The sequence below is a fragment of the Physcomitrium patens genome, chromosome 4 (assembly GCF_059467195.1).
Source record: "Physcomitrium patens ecotype Gransden chromosome 4, ASM5946719v1, whole genome shotgun sequence".
In the NCBI taxonomy this organism is placed as follows: domain Eukaryota; kingdom Viridiplantae; phylum Streptophyta; class Bryopsida; order Funariales; family Funariaceae; genus Physcomitrium; species Physcomitrium patens.
In genome coordinates, this window is record NC_143413.1 from 10,912,165 (window position 1) to 10,935,558 (window position 23,394).

The following is a 23,394-nucleotide window of genomic DNA, read 5'->3' on the forward strand; positions in this document are numbered from 1 at the left end:
AAAGAAAGCCCAACATGTGCTTTTCTTATAATTTCTTGCAAAAATAACCTAAGTTCATCATCTGTCACCTCTTCTACTCTTCTTTTTACAATTCTTGTAATTTTTTTGTAGAAGACCTTTGCAAAGAGCATCCTCAACAAGACCCTTCTTCCATGAATTCCCTCTCTTCATCACTTCTTGAATTCTTGTCTTTCCTATCTCCAAAGCCTTTGCAATTCTTTCATAACTCCAATGTGCTACATTGTGAAGGACGTAAAACATCTTGTTCAATTCTTCTCTTGCTTCTTTCTAGTTATGTGAGGGCACCATTGCAAAGACAATTAGCTACATTGACTCTATCAAGTGTGATACAAAGACTTATTCCACATGATTGTACAATAAGAAAAAAAAATCATAAGAATGATAATAATTTTTTTTAAAGTTTCACAAATCAAAAACTTAAAAATAAATAACAATCTTTATTTTATATTTAATACAATATAAAAATCTATTTTTACATATATTTTATCCTCATTATGATAATGTACATATTTGTCTTTTAAATCAATTCAAGAAGCCACATTCCATTTGAGATTTTCAATGCATATTATAAATCTTTGTCACATTATGTAAAGAAGTTTGTGTAGGTTAGATTTCAACTTCACTATAAATTATCTTTTTCATATGCCCTCAGCTAATTCCCTCCACTTGTGAAATTCCATGCATAATACAGCTTGAGGAAGAATTAATAGGAGTAATTTTGTGTAACAAATGAGAAGCAAGAGTAGCAAAATTTTGCACTACAATGAAAAAATGAATGGGAAGAAAAAAGAAAAGAAAAGAAAGAAAATAAATAAATAAATAAATAAAAATCTATTACATCATGTTGAGTACAAGAAATCTATTACAAAAGATGATATGTTATTAATGTCAAATATTGTAATTTTATAAATTTCTGATAAAATATATACAAAATTGATAAAAATAAATAAAAGAAAATCGTAGCATAAGCATTAAGAGCAGTCTGTGTACTCAAAGAAGAGCCTCTACAATCTGCAACGCAGCTTTGACGTTAGCCATGTCACCTTCTACCAAGACTTATTTCACTAGAAATTATCCTCTTCTTATGCCCTCAGCTGGTTCATTCCACTTGTGAAATTCCATGCAAAATTCCACAATTGGATTTCACAAGTGGAATTACCACTGAATGAACAGAGAAAATTACCACTGATACCTTGAGTTTAATGCACAGCAGCCTCCCATCCTACGTTGTTTCAGCCTTGACTATCAATTTTAACTCGCAGTAATATTCTATTGAAGAAGCAACACTCCATGCTGGTGAAGACAATTAGCGAGAGCTACTGCTTAGTTAGTGGAAGACACTGTACCCATTTACGAAACAGGGGCTACGAATACATTTGAATCCGTTAGAAATGATTTGATATGAATCAATGAACTATGCATGCTGTCATCTGAACTCAAGACCATGTCCTGCAATGAAACAGCATGAAGCCCACGAGTTCAGCTATTTTCTGTTGCAACTGATTGATAAAATAGGACGACTTCACATTGCTTTGGCTTTCTAAGTTGATGTGCTCCATAACTCCAGGAATTAAGAGAGTCAACTGTACTGAGAACAATTAGAAGGATTTCAATTGATATCCACGGACATCTCATTCTTAACCGTTTAACACACACAAATAACTGATTAAAGAAACAAACATATATACATGAGCCACATGCATGTGAATGCAAGAGAGCAATCTACCGCCAGTTGAGAGTTGCGCTTTGCATTATGACCTAAGTGGCCCTTAGGCCTTCCATGCGATCAGCACTCACAGTGATTATTGGCCACATGAAACTCTTGCTAGCTTGTTTGTACACGTACACCCGTCACCAACCACAGCGGCAGGGGCATAACAGCAGTATTTGAATCCATAATCTGGTGTTGGAAAGACATCCTGTGAGAATATCTTGCGCAGGACCGTACTCACAGTGAACTTCAACAACAATGATGAAAGCTGCACCGTCACACTTGCTTCTCATCCGGAATGGGCAGACCAAAACGCAGAATAATAAGGAGACAAGCGCAATTGAAAGGAAGTGAGCGCCGCGGCAACCTCGACTCAAAGTTACACCGCACTCATGGCTGATTAACTGCATCTACTTACTGCTTGTGCAACACAAGTAACCCTAGCATGGAAGAAATGTGCTTGAAATTTAGTACCAAGGGATTCATCACATGGACAGCCAGCGACTATCCCATGACACGTGAAGTTGATTGAAACGATTGCCAAACGGAGGGAATGGTGGGAGGACGGCTGTTTCATCCAAGGACATTACTCCTGGCCTGTGTGAACGCAAAGCCACGGTTCTAGGACGTTTCCGATTAGGATAAAGAAGCGGAATACTCAAGCATGCATTCTCATGTGCGCAAAAGAGTTCTAAGATCCATTACTATACTAGAAAGTGATATGTTTGAATCAGAGAATCAGCCTCTGCATGGATGAAAGAGAAGTTGTAATAGACTCGGAGCACAACACGTCTTTAGGTCTACGAGGGTCTAAGACGAAACATAGCTTGGTCGCAGCAGAAACACCCCACACCACAAGCGTTGTTTAAGAGCAGAATTCTTTCTCAGACCAACTCACACTGAAACATGAAATATGCGCACCGCACCAAAATAGTGTCGAAGTGACTAGAATTTAAATCTCATACACGAATACATTAAGCAACTCAACCCCAACATTCACATAATTTCGAGAAGTTCAACTGATCCATCCACACAAACATAGTAAACGACACGCTAAGCAAAAGAAACTGCTCATTGCCTCATGACAGACCTTAATCATATTCTTGGGATGTTACAAACACTACTGCGGAGAAGCATAGCACTACTTGTGTCAGGCCAAGTACGAAAGACACGAACCCAACAATAAGGAGAAAAACTACACCGTGGCCGCCCAAAATCTTTCCTTAGCCAGCCAACAAACAAACGACGGCGTAGCTCAACTGCAACCGAAACCCTCCTCTGCTTCAATTCCGCCTCCCCAAGTCCTATAAGCCCGAGAATCCTACGACTGCTCCGTAGGCATGGAACGGATAATATCAGAGTCACCGGGGTCGGTGATGCTCAAGGTACAAACCCTAAAGTATTTCCCGCAAGCCGTGCCCAAATCTACATTGTTTCCACTGTAGTGATGCACACCGGTCTTGGAGAGCATGGCGTAATACTCAATCTCGGACTTCCTGAGAGGAGGGCAATTGTTGGCGATGATGACAAGCTTGCCTTTGCCGCCCCGGAGAGACTTCAGCGTCGTGGTGTAGCCCAGGGTGTACTTCCCGGACTTCATCACCAGCGCCAGCCGGTTGTTGATCGACTCCTGAGCCTTCTTGGTTTTCTTGGCGGCCACCATTGTTGACGGGGCTGTGGAAGAAGACTCGCGCTTGTGAGGCACTCCGGGCTATGGCGAGACAGCAAAAAGGACCACTGTGACGAGGTTCCTGCAACTTAACCAAACCCTAAACCTCGCGAATTGCTTCTCCCTGAAACCCTATTAGGCCCCTACCCGTGTTCCGCGGTTATTGAAAATGCTTTCTTATACCCGTGAGGGTATCGAAAGGGCGGGTATACTATTGGAGGGTATATTGTGGAAGGGTATAAGATTGGAAGTTCCAAGTTACAAACTGTTTTTTTTTTCCGAAAAGAAAAGAAAAGAAATTCTTGTTTTAAAACCCTCTCATATCTTTACTACCATAGTTTTTAACTAAAAAGATATGACATTCAGTGAGAATAGTGACGATGGCATATTCAAGGTTTGAACTTATAGATTAACGGAAGAACAGAATAAGTGAAATTGAAAAACCATGTATTTTACAAATAATAATGAAACTAAACAGGCATTATCATTTTTTTTGTTGAAACACTTTTGAATTAAATATTGTGAATGATAACATATAAAACTAGGATAATTTATTTAATTTAAAAAGCATGTTTTTTTAAGAAAAAAAGAAAAAAAATCTTTTGGAATTTAAAAAATATATATTTTATGTGCTTGGATCAAATATTTCAAAATAAAAAACATTCAATTATACAAGTAAGAAATCCGAAATTGAATAAATCATTCTTTTACATTGAATAAATCAATTCTATTTGTGTCTTCAGAATTTGTTACCTATAAATAGCATAGGGAAATTTGTAATTATATACATTACCAAATTTTATATCTATTGATTTTCTTGAAAATAGTACTGTAGTAAATGGTATTCAAACACCATGTTTGCAAGGTGTTCGAAACTTTTCAACACCAATAATTCTCAAGATATCACACCATAATCCAATTAATAAACATTACCAAATTACTTATAAATGCTAATATTAATTAAGAAGGTTTCATCAACTATCTAAATATGAATGGCAAACTGGAATCTCTTGAATGATTAAAAAAATAAGCACTCAGCATAGTTTATTTTATTTTATTTTAATTTTTAGTGTTTGAGTGAATGAAAAAAAAAAAAAAAAAACAAAACAAAACAAAACAAAAAACAAAAAAGAGAGAGAAGTATGCATTAAAAAGTGTGAATTCGAATTTATTTGATATAGTCTTTAAATCTTAAGTAAACCCACGTATCAAGAGGCAAACACATACAATCACACGCACTTTTTATTATAAATATAATAAAAAATTGCTATTGATTGGATTCAACCGGTCCACTTGGATTCACATAATGAACGCCAGACCCCCTTTCCAAGGCGACCAAAAGACCGGCCCACCCAAAACCCGCAAGAGCCTCCTCTCCCCGACCACAGGGGATGGAGTCACCGTCCGATGGACGCCGCACAGCGGACACAACCACACGCACGAGAGAGCGCATCTGTCACGTTCGATGTTTGCTTTGCTGTTGTTGCTGCTACGCTGGCATTCGGTCTCGTGGAATGGCATTCTAGAATCGGAGCTGTGTCTCCTCGAATCGACCGCTTCTTTCGATGCTCAGAAGAAGGGACTTGATTGTTGCCATTTTGCGTCCGCACCCACTTTGAATTTCACACTCGTTTTTTTTTTTTTTTTTTTTTTTTTTTCTCTCTCTCTCTGTTTAATATATATGTAGATATAAACACACAGGTCGAGGATATGGACATGAGTCGCAGCAGGGGTGGTCCGTGCAGTTGAGAAGGCATGGTTATCGGCGATCGGGCCATCCCTTGTGCGGTGCCGCTACGAAAGATAGTGCTATAGCCGATGCGCCCTTTCTTTATCCTTGCGATGCGGAAATACTTTCTCTGTGCTGGGGCGTGCACGTGAGCGCTACGGATGCGGGACTCACTCCGCCACATGAGTTGGGAAGTTTGCAGTTTATAAAAGGCGACGGGAGGGAGGGTGGTTGTTCGGAGATGAAATTTGTGGGCAGCTTTGCTCAACGCTGCCGACTTGCATCAGCTGCTGCGTTGAACTCCGGCCCCTGCTGTTCCTCAAGGTTTGTCTCTGCTCGTCCGTCTTTCCTTTGATCCCGTTTCCGCATTTCCTTTTGTTTTGCTTTTTGTTTATTGTTTTGTTTTGTTTTGTTTTTTGGTTTTTTCTTCTTCTTCCTCCCAATCCTGCTGCTGCGTGCTGCTGCTGCTGCAAGACTCGAGCGTCGTCGTGGGTTTTCTGTCTTGGTCGAGATGGGAATCCAAGGTATTTGGTTTGGCTTCTTAATTGCTTGGGTTGTTCACAGGGCACGTGTCCGAGCTTGAGCCTCTCGCTGCGTTCCTCTGTTTTTGTTTTTGTTTTCTTTTTTGGTTTTTTAAGCATGAGTTTTACGTGGTAGGATGTGGTGGCTTGCATGCATCGTACGCTGTTTTCAGTTTGGTGGTGCTTCCAATTGGGCGCGGTGTGGGAGTAGTTGGATTGCGATGGGATGGATCTGTAGAAGATATGCAACAAGTAATTAAGTGGAACCTTTGTATTGTTGGAGCAGTGTGGGTTCAGTTGGGTTCCGTCGTTGAGCTGCCGCCTATCGCCTTTGTCTTAATTGCTGATTCTTTATATTGGAATGAGCTGATCACAAAACTTCTACATTGCATTATGCTTGAGTTTGATTTGATGCGCAATTCGTACACTTGTGACGATGAATATGCCTTAGAATCTTCTAACTAACCAATTGTTCCGAGGTTTCCTGACCAAGGCTTTTAATTTCTGTTGCTGTTGCAAAGAAGTGTGTAAGGGAGTAAGTAGCTCACAACACTGAGTTTAACACTGATTTTCCTTTTGTGTTTTGAATTGCTAAGAACGTGTTACCGTTTTTAGGTCTGGTTCAAGAGATTACTGAAGTGGTTATCTGATACTTGCATCCAACATGAGTATCTGATTGCGGCTGCGTCGGTGCTGGAAGTTGAGAAGAGGGAATAGAGCAGCATGGCCGGGTTAGCGCGTTTTAGGAAGGGGGCCATTAGCGCAGCCCTGGCTACAACTGCCGTAGCCACGGTCGCATGGGCAGGATCGCAGGTTAGCAGCAGCGATGCAGTGGTGCCACGGAGCGAGGCGGCTGCCGCGGTGGTCCAGCGAATGGAGGCGGCCGACTGGAAAGCTCCTCATCGGAGTGTGCAGGAGGCGAGTTTGCGCGGTTGTACTGCGGCCAATCCATTGGATATACTCGTAATTGGAGGTGGTGCCACAGGTTGTGGAGTGGCGTTGGATGCAGTTACTCGAGGTTTGCGAGTTGGATTGGTAGAGCGTGACGACTTTGCCGCTGGGACATCGTCAAGGTCCACTAAGCTCGTGCACGGAGGAGTTCGGTATTTGGAGAAGGCGTTCTGGAAACTGGATTATGGACAGCTGAAGCTCGTGTTCCATGCTCTGGAAGAACGGGCGCAGATTTTACAAAATGCGCCCCATCTCTGCAAACCATTACCAACCATGACCCCCTGCTATGAATGGTGGGAGCTTCCTTATTATTGGGTTGGCCTTAAGGCGTACGATCTGGTAGCTGGGCGTCGGATGCTTCACCTCTCTCGTTACTTTTCTAAGCAAGAATCGATGGAGGCTTTCCCAACGCTTGCTCTCCAGAACAGCCACAACAAGACACTCAAGGGGACGGTGGTGTATTACGATGGCCAGATGAACGACTCTCGTTTGAATGTAGCAATTGCGTGCACTGCAGCGTTGGCGGGTGCGGCCATGATGAACCATGCCGAGGCAGTTAGCCTTAAAAAAGACCCCAAGTCGGGGAAAATCATAGGTGCCCGGATTCGGAACAACCTAACCAACAAGGAGTTCGACGTTTATGCCAACGTCGTCGTCAATGCAGCAGGCCCCTTTTGTGACGAAGTGAGAGGGCTAGCTGATGGCAAAGCTTCACACATTATATCTCCGTCCAGCGGGGTTCACATTGTACTTCCTGATTATTACTCCCCCGACAACATGGGGCTGATTGTGCCCAAGACAAAAGACGGCCGAGTGGTATTCATGCTGCCTTGGCTTGGTCGCACAGTGGCTGGCACTACTGACTCTGCTGCTACTTTGACAATGAGCCCCGAGCCACATGAAGAAGAAATACAGTTCATCTTGGACGCCATCAGCGACTACCTCACAGTGAAGGTTCGGAGGTCAGATGTCATGTCGGCGTGGAGTGGAATCCGCCCCTTGGCTACAGACCCAAATGTCAAAGACACCGACACAGCTTCCATATCCCGGGACCATGTCGTCTGCGTGGACCCCGATGGCTTGGTCACCGTCACTGGTGGCAAATGGACAACTTACAGAAGCATGGCAGAGGATGCTGTGAACGCTGCCATCAAAAGCGGATCACTACGACCTGGTCAAGACTGTTTGACTCACCAATTACCATTGATGGGTGCATACGGATGGGATCCTGCCTCCTTTACTGTGCTTTCTCAAACTTATTTGCGTATGAAGAGAAGCTACGGTGGTAAGATTGTACCTGGAGCTATGGACTCTGCTGCTGCCAAGCATCTCGTAGACTCCTATGGGGGCTTGGCTGCACGGGTGGCACACATAGCTCAGGCTGAAGGGCTAGGCAAGCGGCTGGCGCACGGTTACCCCTACTTAGAAGCTGAGGTAGCGTACTGTGCTCGCCATGAGTATTGTGAGTCTGTTGTCGATTTCATTTCAAGGCGTGCGCGGCTTGCGTTTCTCGACACCAACGCTGCAACACGCGCGCTGCCTCGAGTGATTGAAATCCTAGCAGCGGAACATGGGTGGGACCGTCACAAGAAGAAGATGGAGTTGGAAGCTGCCAAGGCTTTCTTGGAGACATTCAAGGCTGCTAAGAATGCACAATTCGATGATGGCAAGCATTCTAAAATGCACGCTTGATTGATTTGCAGATTGTAGATACGTCAAGCTTCGCATGTTTGATTGTGCGAGATCTCACTTGTACAGAAATAGCTCCCTCCTAATACTTTATAATCTGTTCGGACCTGATTCTGTCTCAAAAGTGTAACACCACGATTTATTGCTACATATTGTCATGTAGTGTAGCTTTGTAATGCGAAGGTCATTGGAAGGAATGTATCTGGCCTGTGAGAACTGCTCGTCTTCTGGACGAGGAATTGAAGAATTGAATCATAAAGTTGCATTAGGTTTTGCATACGTACTGGAAAACAATTCCCTTCTTTAAAAATCATCGCATTTGATCCCAAATCTAAGCGGGTTATCTCTGAAGTAAAACCGTGGAATTCATGATTAAGGAACGTTAAGCAAATACATACTGTGGCACATGACATGGACAATAAATACCAGGACAGTGAATCTTATACGCACTAATGAAAACCCCGAGGTTTGATTCCGCGAATGTTACACTTAGGTTGTACACATAATGCCGAAACTTGGATAGCTTGTTGCAATGCACATGATTTACAGCGCTACAGTTCTCTTCATTTAAAACCGACTGTACTTCTACCATGACCTATATTCCAAGTATGCGGGGAATACTGAATTCAATATCTGAACTGTCATTAGTTACCATCTGAACCTTCAGCCGAGGTTTGCATTGCAGCACGTCCGCCAGCCATTCTCTCAGCCTTCAGCCCTCGCTCTCCTGCTCAAAATTATCCCACGACCGACACGCGCAGATAATGAGTATTGGTGATAACAACCATCACTTGATCTTTATGAGGTCAACAATTACTTCATCAATCAGTCTAGACCTAAGTTATCCAAGGCAAACGATACCAAGGAAATGCGAAAAGGAAGTGACAAGAGTTCTGACACGTACCTGTCCGAATACGTATAATGTCCGATACAGGCGACACTGTCACAATCAAAGAGAAGGCAGAGCTGACATAGGTGAGGGAAAGGTATACTTCCAATACGGATTAGATGAACACGAACCCACTTCATCTATGGAAAGGGTTAGTCATAAACATGGCTCTCTTGAGCATCCTTTATTTCTGACCCTTCACAAAATTATCGATAAACAGAGATTATTTGGATTCCATTTCTTCAAACTCGATTAATCTCCGCAAACTCTTCCGAGCTTTGTGAAGCTTCATAAGAATGCCACATATCACACGCTAGAAGCTAAAGTGGGGCCTTGTAACTGCTTAAGAATGTTGCGAGGCAACTGAGATAAATCTCAAATAGCCTGCAAGAACAAGAATGAGCTTATTCTATACAAAAATGAACGTCAAAATAGTGCAGCCTTACGTACCAAATATTTTGCCATCTCCTATTTCACCAGTTCTGGCTTGGTCGATTATTGTATCAATTACCGCCTCCACCTATGTAAGATACGGTGGTATTGATTTCAGTCATGTAGACCATCATTAACATCAAATGTAGTGTTCATGACCCCGCCATTTAAAGAACATGCCGAATACCTATTAAGTGAAATAACTTACACAGAAAAAATACCTGGTCTTTCGATACGACGATTTCTAGCTTAACTTTTTTGAGGTAACTGTCACCGGCATATTCTGTGCCTAAAAATACAAAAGGCAACACGGCTCTTTAAGCACTAACTATTCGATCGTTAGGAAATTAAAAAGATATGAGGGTGATATAAGATAGCTCTCAAATGCACACAGTTGTATATCAGCAGACATGAGACAATAAGGGATCACATAGGTGAAACTCTCCAAAATCAGAATCCCTCAAGTACTGAAGGAACAAGACATTACCAGCTTGTCGCTCGCGGGATCCGCCCTGAGCTCCAAATCCTCGTACGTCTGTTACCGTGACACCTCTAATTCCCATTTTTAAAAGGGCCTGCAGACAAATAATAACAGTCAGCAAAAATTTACTTCGTCAACGTCGAAGTACAACTAGTTTAGCTCGCTGTGATCTAGAACATTATGCAGGAATTTAAATATTGTCGCATCAAATCTACAAGATGCAGGGTTCGAGGTGACCACATCAGTCCATTACTAAACTTGCCATCATACTGTCTATTGCACATGTTATTTGAAAAGCAGCACATGCAATACTATACTTAATCTACACTTAAATGTGTGAAGGTTAAGTTTCTGCTAAGGAGCTAATGAGACATTCGGGAAAAAAAGATTTGAAGGTGTACGGCGCATACAGATGAAACAGGAGAAAGCCGCCAAGGTCTTCAATATGTTTACCCGAAGTAAGATAACAGCCACACGTGTATATGCGCAGATACACAAAGAAATGGTTTTAAGTCTCATCTGTGACATTAGTGCAGATGTAGACATTGATTCATAATGCTTAGTGCAATCTAAATGGCCATAACTACGAATTTATTAACCTCAACTATTTCGACATAAAACAAATACAGTAAGGTCCTCAATCTTCGTGATAAATCTACTACAATCGAAATAAAGAAGTTATATCATGAATCACTTATCCCAGTTTACGTTCATTAACTCACTTAAGAAATATCTTAAAATCTGTGAAATGCTAAAAAGATAGACAAATCGCAAAGAAATTGGTTAGTCTAAGATGAGACCTTAATACTGCTTCGACTTTGTAGAAGTCCACACTTGGTTGATAATCTACGCATTCACAGCAATAGATGGAAGTCAGCAGCAACGAGCTAATAATTCTCAAACTTTCCGCCCTGGTAATTTTTCTCAGACATGTTAGGTTCAACTTGCATCTACAGAATCAAGACGCAGTTGCTTCTTTGTCCCTTTTCAACACATTGCCGGCCACTCGAGAAAACCTGCAACTCCGAATTTTATTCAATAACTTTTACCTTTCGATTGATCATCGAAGTCATACTCTTCTAAATGCACTTGTACCACACCGGAGACTCTCTTCCTCCAATTCGGGCTCTTTGGATCTGCACATGATATAAGAATCAAGAACTCAAAAACATGATTCCAAATTTCTTCATTAAAAATCAGGACTTTTCCTGCGTAACAAGGTCGAGCAGAATGAGAGAGAACATGTGCAACTTGAACAAGACTAAGTAGGAACAGTCTAAAACGCAAAACATCTCCAAGTGCCAAGGCGGTTCTGTAAAAACACTAACACCAAGACAACTGCACTTACATATCAGATATTAACAGACTAAGAACAGTTGAAGTTTACCAAGAATCCAATATCAAAATAAGAAATGGTCAAGACAGATTCACGTGAGGCACGAGAAGTACATGACAGAAATTACGACGCATGTCACAGGTGTCATTTTGATAAGCCTACTACATTAAGTTCAAAGGAGAGTTCAATTGTTGTGCATGTTTCTTTAAGCTAGAGAGAAAATGGCAAATGCTGCCAATCGTTAGATACATAATTAGATTGAATAGTTTCGTCGCTACCCGATGCAGCACCGGTTCACAGAACAAAGTAAACGTAAGAGTGCGCATTGCATAATTTTGAATTAAGCAGAACACGATACCATTCCGACATTAATGACAGTTGTTCTCAGACTTTTCACTCCCATTCCTACATTCAACATGTTCTTAAAAAACGCAGCACACAACATCCGAGTATTGAACACTGAAAATTGTGAACCTACTTACAGACGTTTCAACAAAGAAAATAAAATCACTCGACCCACGATTCACAACGATTCGAATGATACGAGAGCAGAAGTTGAAAAGAACGTAGGTACAAGTTAATGGCCCTGATTTCACAATTAAATGCATCCTCCAAATTTCTTAAACGGAAGAGCCACGCAGAGCTGCAAAACCAACCAGATGCAGAAGCAACCCTGGCTCCGAAGAACGGAAGACGTTTCGAACTGGACGAAGCTCCATTCCAGCAGGGAATTCGAACGCATGCATCCGACGAAGCACTAATCGAAGCAGACGCAGGGACTGCAAAAGCGCATGCATCCACCGATCGCCCGCGGAGACAGCTAAGCGAGAGTCGCGGCTGCAGAGCCATGGTTCTATACAACTAGCCAAATCCTCGTCTCTGTGTTCGTAGTTATGGTGGTCTAAAGATTCCTATCCCCCGGCATCTTAACTTATCATTACCAAACATTCACCTCGTCTCCTTCGTGGCAGCCCCGGACTGCCTGCATGCATCCAACTCCGAGTCACAGCTCTGGCGACTCCCTCTAAAACCCGAGGAAGAGACAGAGAGCGAATTCGGAAACGGGAACCCAAGGCCTTGGGCGCTGTTCCGCTAAATCTTCACGTCGACGAAGTTTTCATCGACATGACCTCACGTCCCACACCGAGAGATCCTCGAGTTTCAACGACTTAGGGCTTTGTGACGAGGCAACTTGATGAAAGCTGACGTTGAAGAAAACGTTCTGATCTGTATAGGTAATTCCTATTGGCTCAGGAACGCGCAAAGCAGAGATGCCATTTGGCGGGGCAAGCATTGAGGGTGTTCTATGGTCCTCCCTCTTTAAATGTGGATCGTAAATTAGCCCAGAATATCGAGGCCATTAAACAAGTTAGGAAATTAAACAACCCCTCCGGGATAATGTATGTTGCAACTTAAGGCTCGTCAGGGTTGGATTTAAAACTTCTCAAGGACTGATGTTTGTTGGTTTGAAATTGGAGAGGTTTGCACTTCAGAAAAAAAAGTATTGTTCTTTGTGCGTAGAATTTTTTTAAATATACAATTTTTTTCGATAGAAATATAGAATTTACTCCTTATTTGATTTTAAATTAATTTTTGGTAATATATATGTGTATTACTTTTTCATAATGTGTGGTGAAAATTTAAAACAAATTCATGGCATTCCAATTATTAACAAGGTCTAATTTAAACCATTCTTTTTTTTTCAGTTAGATATGTGCACATGTGTAAATAAATAAGAATGTATATATATATATATATATATATATACACATTTACTTACTCCCCTACATACTACTACAAAACAAAAAGCAATATGTTAAAAAATTATAATCAATTAATCTATTTAAAAGTAACATTCTACTATTGAATTTGTACAAAAAATCACAACAGGATACAACTTTTTGTACATTTAATCTTTGAGTTTGTTTTAGTTTCAAATAAGAAATAAAACTATGATTGATAAAATGTTTTTTAGCAATCATCAATACATCTACAAATTGATGCAATTTTCATGAAAAAGCACAGCATATCATCACAATACATGTAAATAACTGAAATATACGTATATATATACATATATATATATATACATATATATATATATATATACATATATATATAAACTAAAAAAACCCCCACGTTGGAAAACTGGCAAACCACAGAAAACAAATCATACCTTGAATACACTAAATATTCAAGTATTTTAGTAAAAAAGAAAAACAGAAGCGCCAAAAGGATCACTTGTATGGGGAATCAACAAGCATAATTACTACATACTAGTGGAAACTCATGTAGTTAGGCATGGAAAAGCTGTAAAAGCTTCTAGGAGCAATCTCTTCTGGACTATGGGGCCTCTGAAAACCATGTATTCATGTGCTCCCACATTCCTTGCATTCCTCACTTTCCCTTCTTCCCAGCCACTGAAAAGGCTTCTTCGTCTCATACCCAAACTGTTGTATGTAATAGATTTTAATCATGTAAAGTTAAAATATTAAACTTGAAGTTTATATTTATTATCATCACAGAACTCAATTAGAGCTGATCTTTCAATCTTCCACTTAATTTTTATGTCAAAGTATACAAATTAAGTAACCATTAAACAATTGTAATTGTTAAAAATTGGACATGCTTAACATCACAACTTGAATTTATTTTTATTTTTATTTTTTGTAAAAATATAAAACCTGCAATAGATTAAAACACAGTAAAAAAAATTATCTGTGTACACTCCAACATAAGAAAAGAACATTGTGAAGCAGAAGTTGAAGTTTCTCAAAATAAAGTGTAACCACACACCTATAATATCTAATGTAACACACATGATATGACAGTCTTGAACTAAATGCTTGATTTTTTGTAAGAATAATGGAGGTTGACACTAGATTGAGACCATAACAATGCATTTGTACTTGTATTTATATTTTTATAAAAAGTTTGTATGACAACAAAATCATTTATTAGTTAGTGATACACATTTTGATCCAGTTTTGATGAATGTATATCACTTAAAAAATATGTAAATACATTAAAAATAACAATAAAAGAACAAAAAAAATATAATAAATTATTATGTTATAATTATGTCAGAAACTAGTTTATCATAGAATTTGTTGCCAACAGTTTGATTGTTTGGTACTAAATTTATACATTTCAATATATTTTAATACTTTTTTATAGTATTTTTAATACTTTTTTTTGAGGTGTGTGTAAAGAAAGAGAAATAGATTCTCTCTCTCTCTCTCTCTCTCTATATATATATATATGATGTTGCAAAAACATGTGCTTTTGGACAAAATTCTCTTCATTAGAATTAGATAGTATTAATTGACCATCTTTACAACGCTGGTTAATCTTCTGGATTTTATTTTCAAAGATCCATTTAACTTCATGTCTTGTTTCCACACACACATCCAAACAGACTAAAACTTGTCTCTTGAAGTTAAATAATACTATGCTAACAATTGAGAAAACCACCCAAGTTTCGAGAGGCTAAAAATATGGAAAAGAAAAAAACAGAGAAAGAAAGTTGAAAATTGGAGGAATCAAGAACAAAAAGGAGAAGCAGGTAACGGAGGCGGTGCGGAAAGGCCATCCCATCCAAGTGATAACATAAAGGCGGTGTGAACAGGCTCTGGAACAGACTCATGAGAGAGGCGGTGGACACAGAGCAGGCCAATGCTGTGAGAGCAGCAGAGGCAGCAGAGCCCACTCAGGAGGTGGAGCTGAAGCAGCCGCATCGTTTTCATCCAATTTACGAACGAATAAAGCAACACGAGATGGATGGATGATCGGAAGCCGCCCTCGGCTCTTGGCGTTGCCTTTTTAACCATGAAAGTAAAAGGCAGGAGGTCAGAGTGTAAATATTGAGCTTCTCCCGAAGAATACATAGCAAACGAAGAGGACGCGTTGCATGCGGTAGAGCGGGGAGGGTGGGGCAGAGCTTGTGGTGGGATAGCATAGCATAGTATAGCATCGCAGCTAAGCAGGGGAGGGCAGGGCAGGACAGGAGGAGGGCAGGAGGAGGGCAGGAGGAGGGCAGGAGGAGGGCAGGGGAAAGGGAAGGGGAAGGGAGAGCACAGAGAGAAAGGGAGTGTGCGGGAGGGAGGGACAGAGGGAGACAAGCAGTGCGGCATTCATCGACGAGAGAGGGAGGAGGTCGGGGACGATGGGGTGCTAGAAGGGGGTGATTGGAAATGTGGAGTGAGGACGGGAGCGTTGTGGTGCAGGAGGAGCGGAGGAGGGGAATTTGAAGGGGGAGCGAGTGATTGTGGGATCTTTTAGGGTTTTGGAAACCCTCATGGAGGAAGTTGCAACATGGTGCGGATGGCTCAGCAAGAGTGGCAGCAGCAAGGGGCCAGCAACGCGCGGCGTCGAAGCTTGGAGACGGCCATGAAGGAGCAACAGGCTCGCACCAAGGTGGCCGTGCGCCATCTGCCGCCGAGCTTGAGTGAGGCCGTGTTTCAGGACCAGATTGCGGGGAAGTATGCAGGGGCGTATACTTGGTGGTCTTATCATCCGGGGAAGAACAGGTGGGATGCAGCATTGGCCAATGTGCTGTGTTGTGTATGAGGAGTCTTGTGTGTCCCGCGTGTGTGTCCGTAGCAGTTCGAAGCGATGTGTTTACTCTGTATTGCATCCTGCCCTCATTGAATTCGGGCAGAGATCAGGGCAGAAATGGTCTGTCAGTTCGCGTGGCGTTTGTGACGGACGTTTTTTCGTAGAGAATTAGCGGATACCACCAGGGTTGTGGTTTTGTGCAGGTCGAGCAGAAAAAGGCGACAGTATGTAGCACATAATCCGCGCAACCAATTTGTGAGTAAATAGTGTTCTCTTTTAGAGAGTCGTGCTTTGTCTTCGCGTGGATGGGACTTGGACGGACCGTTTCGGTGTAGTTAGTACTCGCAGCATCGAATCCTGCACAGTCCCTTAAGGGTATAGGTTAGATTTCTTCATGCCTACGATGGTTCCCTTGAAAAGACTCGATTGTTGACTTTCTGGTGCGTGTATCTCCCCGTAGTCTTTTGCAGATGAAGCGGGCAGTGATTAGCTGTGCAGAGTTTATTTTCAGGCTAGAGGTTGTGTTCTCTTTGTTTTTTCTTCATGAGCTCTGTCCCGCCGCCTGAGGTCCATTCCCTCGAAATCATTGTAATCCTAGGTGGGGAAATTCGTGAACGTTGCGTTTTTTTATTCGAAAGTTTCTAGTTGTATTGGTTTCGCGATTCCGCAGGTTCTACTTCCTGCCGTCCTCGAGATAAACAAATTTTTCTGAATGGGTTATTAAAGTGAATATTGCTGACCGGGGTAGGATGCTGTGGGTGCTATTGCTTGCAGCCACAAGCGCCAGGTATATTCGCGTGCGTATATCAATTTCAAGAAGCCGGAGGATGTAATCGACTTCTACGAAGACTTTAATGGACATGTGTTTGTGAACGAAAGAGGTGTGTTAGTCTCACTCTGGCTTGAATACGTGGTTGTCCGTGCAGTGATGGATTTTTGTAAACACTGGAATGAAGGGATTTTCCATTTTTTCTGTGTTGGCCATCACAAGTTGGAGGTGGAAAGTGGATGCGATTATACGCTTGTGTCGCGGTTTTTAATGCTTGGAGATTCATCAAGAACTGAGAGATTAGAGGAGTGTGGTATGCTAGATGCCTGGAGTGTGTTCGTGGTGGTCTTGTCTGTGGCTGATTGGCTATACTTGCGAATGAACAGGGGCTCAGTACAAGGCCTTGGTCGAGTATGCTCCTTATCAGCGTGTTCCCAAACCTCGATCGAAGAAGGATGTCCGGGAAGGGACCATATTTAAAGGTGCGACAATGATTGTTATTACGACTGTACTAATTAATGCCCCCACGATCCCGACAGAGCCGTTTGATTTCTCTGTGCCCCAGGAAGCATTCCGACTCGAGAATCTGAATCATTACAGTGAGGTGGGGAATAGGAGCTGTAGTAGTATCCTAATAGGGCTCTGTCCTGGTTGTGCAGATCCAGAGTATTTGGCTTTCGTGGAGCAGCTCGCTAAACCAGCGGAGTATTTGCCGAGTGCTGAGATTCAACTTGAGCGCAGAGAGGCTGAAAAGGCTGCCTCCTTGGGTAAAGCAGCCAAGGGCACTTTCTCGTAGTTTTGTTAGCTGTGTCGAGGATTACTAGTTAAAATCAGTGGCCTAGTGCTGTTAGGGAAACTTTGTGATGGCCATGCTTCAGTATTCCGTCTCGTTTATCCGAGCTACTCTAGATTTGCAGTTGTGGATTTAGTCTGAACTCTGGAGGAGGATAAGCTTGGTTTGGTTTGGTTGGGAGAGGACGATAAGCTCTCTGGGAGTCCCTCAGCTGGTATTGGTGCGAGGGTGCTGATTTTCTGCTTTTCTGTCTGTTTGCAGTTTCTGGTACGAGTAAGGATGCCGTAGTAGTGACCCCTTTGATGGAGTTTGTGCGATCGCGCAGAGCTGCAAAATCTATACCTCAGGTAATATTGCCGTCTTCTGTTAGCCTGTTTGGCATGGCCATGGGGGATCTGGAAGGTTAGTTGAACGTTCGTGGCAAAAAGAAATACAGGGAGTGAACAGTGTTTGTAATGAAATGCCGGATCTGCTGTCTTGATGTTCAGTGGGCGTTGTTCCTTTGCGGTGGTCTTTGTATGATTAGGCCGATAAGCTACTAAAGGTAAATATGTTTGTGTCGGTTCGACTCAAGACTGATGCATTGCGCTTGGATTGATAGAGGGGGATGGCATCAAGCGCGAAGTTGGCTGCTCGTTCTGCAGGTGTATCAGCCAGTGCATATAGTCTTGCTTCGCAGAAGCGCTCTTCTGAGAAAGGCCGGTCTGGGTCGAGTTCGGTAAGTGGTGCATGGTGCTCTCTGCAAGGAGTGTTGGAGGTCAGCTTGTTATTTGGTGTGCATATATTTTGTAGCGAAAGGGTCATATTCTCATCATGATGCCTTGTTGTTGAATGGCGTGCTGTGTCTATTCGAGCCTCTGATGTTGTGGAGATAGAAGCGAGTTGCGTGTATGTGTTGTGATGAGATTTTCATGTTCGCAGTACGCGAGTGACAATGCGTCGACCAGTAAGGAGTCTGCTAGTCACGGGCCTGCTCCTCGAGATGAGCTACAGCGGAAAGAAAGAGAGACTTTGATTGAACGAAAGAGGAAAGAAGCAGGTGAAGGGAAAGAGAAGAAGTCGGTGCGTGAGGCCGTTGCAGCTGCTATCAGAGCAAATTCTGGTAGTCACCGGGGCGAAGCTAGTAAGGAGAAGTCAATCCTTTTGAACAAGGACTTATCCGAGGCATCATCTGGTACGCGCATGTTGAAGTGGCATTATGCCCTGAATCTGTGCTCGACTTGGACTGCCTTGATTTACGATCGTGGTTGAATGTGAGAGTATGATGGTTCTTGTAGGTCATCTGAGCATATTTGGACTAGCACCTTGTCGCTGGTCTTGGGAGGAATTGCTGTAATTCATTCCCATGCCAATGTATATAGTTTATGGCTTATGAGCAGTATGAGGGAAGAGGTTGTTCGTAATAGTCTGCATGGTTTTGGACTTGCAGAGGGGAGACCTCTGCGAATCTTGTCGGGTAGTGGGGAATCTGGATCAAGGACACATACAGCTGGCAAGGTTTCCGCTGTGAACGGGTCGGGCGAGAATACAACGGTAGCAGACTCTAGGGAAGGCCACAAGCGGGAGTACAAACGGAAACAATTGCTGATTGCTAGGGAAAAGGACAAAGAACCGGCAGTTGTGAGTATAAACGGAACATCGAAGGCTATGTTGTTTGTTTGATACTTGTGTAGTAAAGTCAGAGGACGAGTGGGTCATGCATCATTCACTCGGTTGTTTAAGGGCATTTAGCATTTTGAGGTTCCTAGATGCTTTTGGGCATCTGGGATCGATTTAACGAAAATGGAGAGTACATTTCAGAGATCACACTGGATGGCGGTTCATGAGATTCTGTGTCTGTTGTATAATGTGATCAGGAGTCTGGGCAAGCGGCTCCGGCTGCGAATGGTGTGTCAGGGAATAATCAGCGTCATCGGTCGTCTGGGTCTACAAAAGTGGCAGCAGGAGCTGTGCAGCAGGCGCAGTCGGTCACCGCGTACCGTGCAACATCTCCTGGAAAGTCCGGTTCCTCCGGTAAGCAGAACCATAGACAAGAGTCTGGAGGGAGGATCTCTCCGCGTGGTTCCTTACCGCAAGGCAGTTCATCACCAGGGGCAGGTTCGGATCATCAAGCACAATCTCATGCGAGCGGCACGCAGGTGGAAAGAGTTGGAAAGCGACCTCCACGTCCTCAGGCGATACGGTTGGCTGGAAAAGACCAGGCTGTTTCTTTGTTGTCGTCTGCGGAGGCGGAGGGTCAAGGAGGCAACGGAGAGGAGTGGTCTGTGAAGCATGTTGGGAGTGATGGAGTTGCGGTGACGCCATCGTCATCAGAAAAGCAGGACGCGAGACGGTTGAGGAACAAGGACAGGCCTGACAGGCCTGTGTGGACCCCTCGTCGTCGCGAAGGTGTGACGGGCAAGGCTGATGGTGCAGCGTCTACAAATGGCGTGACCTCTGCATCTGGTGGTTCATCAACAGACGGTGCACCGCCGACTGCCCAGTCTGGGACGGACGTGGGTTTTAAGAATGATAGAACGGAGCGATCAAGCGGGCGGCAGAACGGGAAATCAGGATCCGAAGTGCGCAGTTCAGTCTCCCATCAAACATCAGGTGAGAGATTAGATAGCAGAGAATTGCCGATTGTGCACACATGGCGAATGGATTGTTTGTCAATGATATCAGTCAAAGTTTATGTCTGAGCGGGTGCCTGTCCTTGTTCTTTTCTGATAAACTATTGGTGTTCGGCTGTTCCATTTTTTTTTCGAGTGTTTGAGTTTGTTGCTGGGAAGGTCCCTTGGCACCGCGTAACCTTTTAATTTCACGATGCAGGTGGCAGCGGGAATGGTACATCCGGCAAGTTGCGCTATGTAGAGACAGGGGGTGGCATCGTGCGTAGTGGGCGAGGAAGTTCAGCATTAGGATCTCAGGATGGACAAAGTGGTAGCCAGGGGGATGCAAAAAGCGATGGCGCAAGCGGCGACGGCAAAAATCAGGATGGGAAGGAGGCTCGGGAGAACGGGGAACCGCTTATGCAGAGCCAGGAAGGGCGCCAGCAGGTGGTGGCGGATGATAGGAAGAAGCAGGATGGTGCTCTTTGGAGTGAATCTGGTAAAAGCTGTTGCCTAGCATGTAATTGACTAAAGAAAGTTTCTAATTTAGTGACGGTAGTCGTTTATGTGAGGGAGTTAGACACGGCTGAGTACAGGTGGCTTTGGAAATGAGTGAAGTAGAGATTGGCTTTGTCTAGTTGAGGTTGATATTTGTGAAGCTAGATGTCTATCGAGTCTGTAGTAGATGAGAAATTGCATTGTCGATGTAGGGTGGTCGTGGAGCATTGACGTTAATCAAGTTACCATATGATGTGGCATGGGGAGTTGACTTGAGATGAGAGGAATTCATGTGTAGCGCATCATTGGTCGTAAAGCAGGTGGGAATCATAGACAAGGAGGCAGGCGTGATAGAAATGGGCAACAAGGAGCAAAAGAAGGAGATGGTGGTGCTCCGGGAGCGGATGTGATAAGCAAATTGGTGAAGAGAGGTCGAGGTCCTCCAGCATTGGGAAGCAACGAGGTACACTGGAAGTCATTTTCTGGATTTTGTATGAATCATATGGACTAACTGGGGTCTGCTGGTTGGCGTAGAAGGATGAGATTGCAGAGGTTCTTGACGATGTCAGCTGAATGATACACGATGTCAGCAGAGAGCTTGGGGTATGAAACACGATACGTAACGTGGCGATGTGAACAACTATAAGCTCGATTTTTTTCAATTCGTGTAACAATTCACATACCGCATGGTGGTGTAAGGGCTGGGTTCGTACGAAGGCCAGTTGGTTTAATTTTTTTTAGATTGTAGTCTTGGAGTTGAAGGATGACTTGATAGATTAATTAGGTGTGTGAAGCGAAAGAGGCCTGGAGCGCACTGCAGGACTTAACAACATCAGAATGTTGTGGTGGAATGCCGAAGGTTATAGATAGAGCCTACGAGGCATATTTTGGTTTCATATGAAGGCAGTTGCACGAAAGTCTCGTTTGGGAATACAGTAGTCGAATCATAGGACTTGGGTTATGAAAATGAAGGGGTCGGTTGTTTGCAATTAGCAGGAAATGGAAGAGGTTGGATTTTTTGAACACATTACTGCCAGTGGCTTAGCAGGTGTTTTTGTTGCTTTGACACAGAAGCAAGTTCAAGTATGGGTTGCCGTTCAAAAGACAGTTTCGGGATGATAGTCTTATGTCTACATCTGGTAAGTATAGCAATTTCATCCACCTTTTACTGTGTAGATTTTACGGTTGAGTTTAAGAGCTTTTCTGCATCGTTGATTGATTGCGAAAGTTCTTGACTGTTGCTGATGGGTTGTCTGCAGCATGGATGCGGAACAAATTGGACATTATGGACGGCACGGTGATGCTAGCGCAGAAAGAATAGCTTCACCTGGGTGCGAGAGAACAGTACTATTGGCTCACGGACAGTGATCCCGAGAACATCAGGACGCGTATGTCGCAGAAGTGGTAGGAACCTCAACACAAGACAATTCAGTGATGGAGGTTGTTTGGGCGTGGAAGTTTTCACAAGACAATAATTTGTGGCAATTTGTCTACTGCACAGCTTGAATTAGCCAGTGTGTAGACACTTGAAAAATTCACCTAGTTTTGCACTCCTTTCCCGATTTTGGCGAAACTAGGAATACTCATCATCCCCAGTTCTTGGGACTTCACGGATAAGCTTATCTTCTGGGGCTAGATTTTAACGTGTGACGTTAATAGAGCCCATCGGGATGAAGCAAACGACTGGTTTGGCCTTTGCTAATGGAGGGTTCGAAAGTTGCCCAGGGACGTGAGCACTTCGGATATTCAGAAAGTACTCCCTGGAGGTTGCACTCAGCGTCATATGAAGTTTGATAACTTTCTTCCTGTAAGTTAGTTTGGCTTTATTTCAGAGGAAAGTTGTATTCGATAGGAGCGCGGAGGCACTGGAGTATTTTCGAAAGCTTTTCCTGCATATATGGATTAGTTTTGAACAACCGTATGCAAGATAAATGGTGTAACTTGCAAGTATCTGCAATACAAATGTTATGTTCTTTGAACTGTAGGATAGATAGCTAACACCGAAAAGTACAGTTCATCACCTTGACTCGTGGGAAGATCATATTCTTATACCACTCTTGTTTGAAATGTGTTATGCCTAATAAAAGTATGTTACGATCAATGTGAGATTTAGTGTTACTACTTCTCAATTGTGTTTTGAACTCGTGTACGGGATGTTTAGGATTTACGCTTTTGGTACTAGCAGCAGTGCATTGAGGGTCACCACCACCGCATCGAGTGATCATTATCAATTTGGGAGCTGGTTTGATTCACTTGAAATATAATGAATGAATATGTCATGGCATCACTGATTGCCGTTGACACCGGATTTTGGCTTCCAGGTCAATTTTGTTAAGATCTCAATGTAACATTCATATGTGATTAAATTACTGTATTCAAGGCTGCAGCCAATAGTGATTTTTTTGTAAAACTATTTTGCTGCTATCAGGAAATCTGCAAGTCTATCATATGTAAACCTTGTGTCGCTCCAAGAGGTGCATGCTAAACTAAATTGGGTGAGGTAGATAACATGCAAAATTGTTACCCAGTTTTTGTACCCATTTCTAAAACTTATTTTTACTTCCAATGAGACTTACACTGACAGCAACATTACCAAGTTGGAAGACAAGTAATATTTGGAAACTTGCGAAAAATACTTCAGCAAATTGCTCAGTTCATGTGAACAAGGACCCCACATGTAAGCATCATACTTATGAAATTCAGAATTTGAGAGTCATACAGAGTATTTTATAACACAACAGCCAAAGTATTAAATTT

At 42.8% G+C, this 23,394-nt stretch overlaps 4 protein-coding genes across 8 annotated transcripts; 2 read left to right on the forward strand and 2 right to left on the reverse strand.

The window, feature by feature from the left end:
- Positions 1-2,786: 2,786 nt before the first annotated feature.
- LOC112281903 (large ribosomal subunit protein eL30) lies at positions 2,787-3,518 on the reverse strand. The gene has a single exon (XM_024518919.3). The coding sequence runs from the start codon at positions 3,393-3,395 to the stop codon at positions 3,054-3,056; it is 342 nt and encodes a 113-aa protein (XP_024374687.1). The 5' UTR covers positions 3,396-3,518; the 3' UTR covers positions 2,787-3,053.
- A 1,794-nt stretch (positions 3,519-5,312) lies between these two features.
- On the forward strand, positions 5,313-8,621 carry LOC112281333 (glycerol-3-phosphate dehydrogenase SDP6, mitochondrial). Of its 3 annotated transcripts, none has more exons than XR_016502613.1 (2): positions 5,313-5,454; positions 6,248-6,385. XR_016502613.1 is itself a non-coding variant. In XM_024517720.3 (2 exons), the coding sequence occupies exon 2, from the start codon at positions 6,375-6,377 to the stop codon at positions 8,292-8,294; it is 1,920 nt and encodes a 639-aa protein (XP_024373488.1). In that variant the 5' UTR covers positions 5,315-5,454; positions 6,267-6,374; the 3' UTR covers positions 8,295-8,621. The 3 variants fall into 3 exon arrangements, 2 of the variants coding, with proteins under 2 accessions (XP_024373488.1, XP_024373491.1); XM_024517720.3 differs by having other exon boundaries at positions 5,315-5,454; positions 6,267-8,621; XM_024517723.3 differs by lacking the exon at positions 5,313-5,454 and adding an exon at positions 5,826-5,903 and having other exon boundaries at positions 6,267-8,621.
- A 110-nt stretch (positions 8,622-8,731) lies between these two features.
- Positions 8,732-12,458, reverse strand: LOC112281334 (nitrogen regulatory protein P-II homolog). The gene is made up of 9 exons (XM_024517725.3): positions 12,086-12,458; positions 11,143-11,229; positions 10,894-10,939; positions 10,504-10,531; positions 10,100-10,187; positions 9,834-9,901; positions 9,631-9,700; positions 9,196-9,231; positions 8,732-9,018 (listed from the first exon to the last, which is right to left on the reverse strand). The coding sequence occupies exons 1-9, from the start codon at positions 12,276-12,278 to the stop codon at positions 8,936-8,938; spliced, it is 699 nt and encodes a 232-aa protein (XP_024373493.1). The 5' UTR covers positions 12,279-12,458; the 3' UTR covers positions 8,732-8,935.
- Positions 12,459-15,517: 3,059 nt separating this feature from the next.
- Positions 15,518-22,738, forward strand: LOC112281420 (uncharacterized). 3 transcript variants are annotated; one of them, XR_016502614.1, is made up of 13 exons: positions 15,518-15,958; positions 16,761-16,867; positions 17,142-17,237; positions 17,415-17,522; positions 17,810-17,895; positions 18,150-18,266; positions 18,470-18,722; positions 18,978-19,168; positions 19,405-20,140; positions 20,360-20,638; positions 20,958-21,240; positions 21,709-21,776; positions 21,897-22,738. XR_016502614.1 is itself a non-coding variant. In XM_024517918.3 (13 exons), exons 1-12 carry the CDS (start codon positions 15,744-15,746, stop codon positions 21,754-21,756), a joined length of 2,382 nt encoding a protein of 793 aa, XP_024373686.1. In that variant the 5' UTR covers positions 15,518-15,743; the 3' UTR covers positions 21,757-21,776; positions 21,897-22,738. The 3 variants fall into 3 exon arrangements, 2 of the variants coding, with proteins under 2 accessions (XP_024373686.1, XP_024373687.1); XM_024517918.3 differs by having other exon boundaries at positions 20,955-21,100; XM_024517919.3 differs by having other exon boundaries at positions 20,958-21,100.
- The last annotated feature ends 656 nt before the right edge of the window (positions 22,739-23,394 follow it).

Coding starts and splice junctions, on each gene's coding strand:
- LOC112281334 (XM_024517725.3), bottom strand. CDS start 12,278: ATGGCTCTGCAGCCGCGACTCTCGCTTAGCTGTCTCCGCGGGCGATCG. Junction 9,902..10,099: donor ATCCCGCGAGCGACAAGCTG/GTAATGTCTTGT, acceptor TTGTATTTTTAG/GCACAGAATATGCCGGTGAC. Junction 9,232..9,630: donor AGGAGATGGCAAAATATTTG/GTACGTAAGGCT, acceptor TGATTGTGACAG/TGTCGCCTGTATCGGACATT.
- LOC112281420 (XM_024517918.3), top strand. CDS start 15,744: ATGGTGCGGATGGCTCAGCAAGAGTGGCAGCAGCAAGGGGCCAGCAAC. Junction 17,523..17,809: donor TGAAAAGGCTGCCTCCTTGG/GTAAAGCAGCCA, acceptor GTCTGTTTGCAG/TTTCTGGTACGAGTAAGGAT. Junction 18,723..18,977: donor CTTATCCGAGGCATCATCTG/GTACGCGCATGT, acceptor TTGGACTTGCAG/AGGGGAGACCTCTGCGAATC.
- LOC112281903 (XM_024518919.3), bottom strand. CDS start 3,395: ATGGTGGCCGCCAAGAAAACCAAGAAGGCTCAGGAGTCGATCAACAAC.
- LOC112281333 (XM_024517720.3), top strand. CDS start 6,375: ATGGCCGGGTTAGCGCGTTTTAGGAAGGGGGCCATTAGCGCAGCCCTG.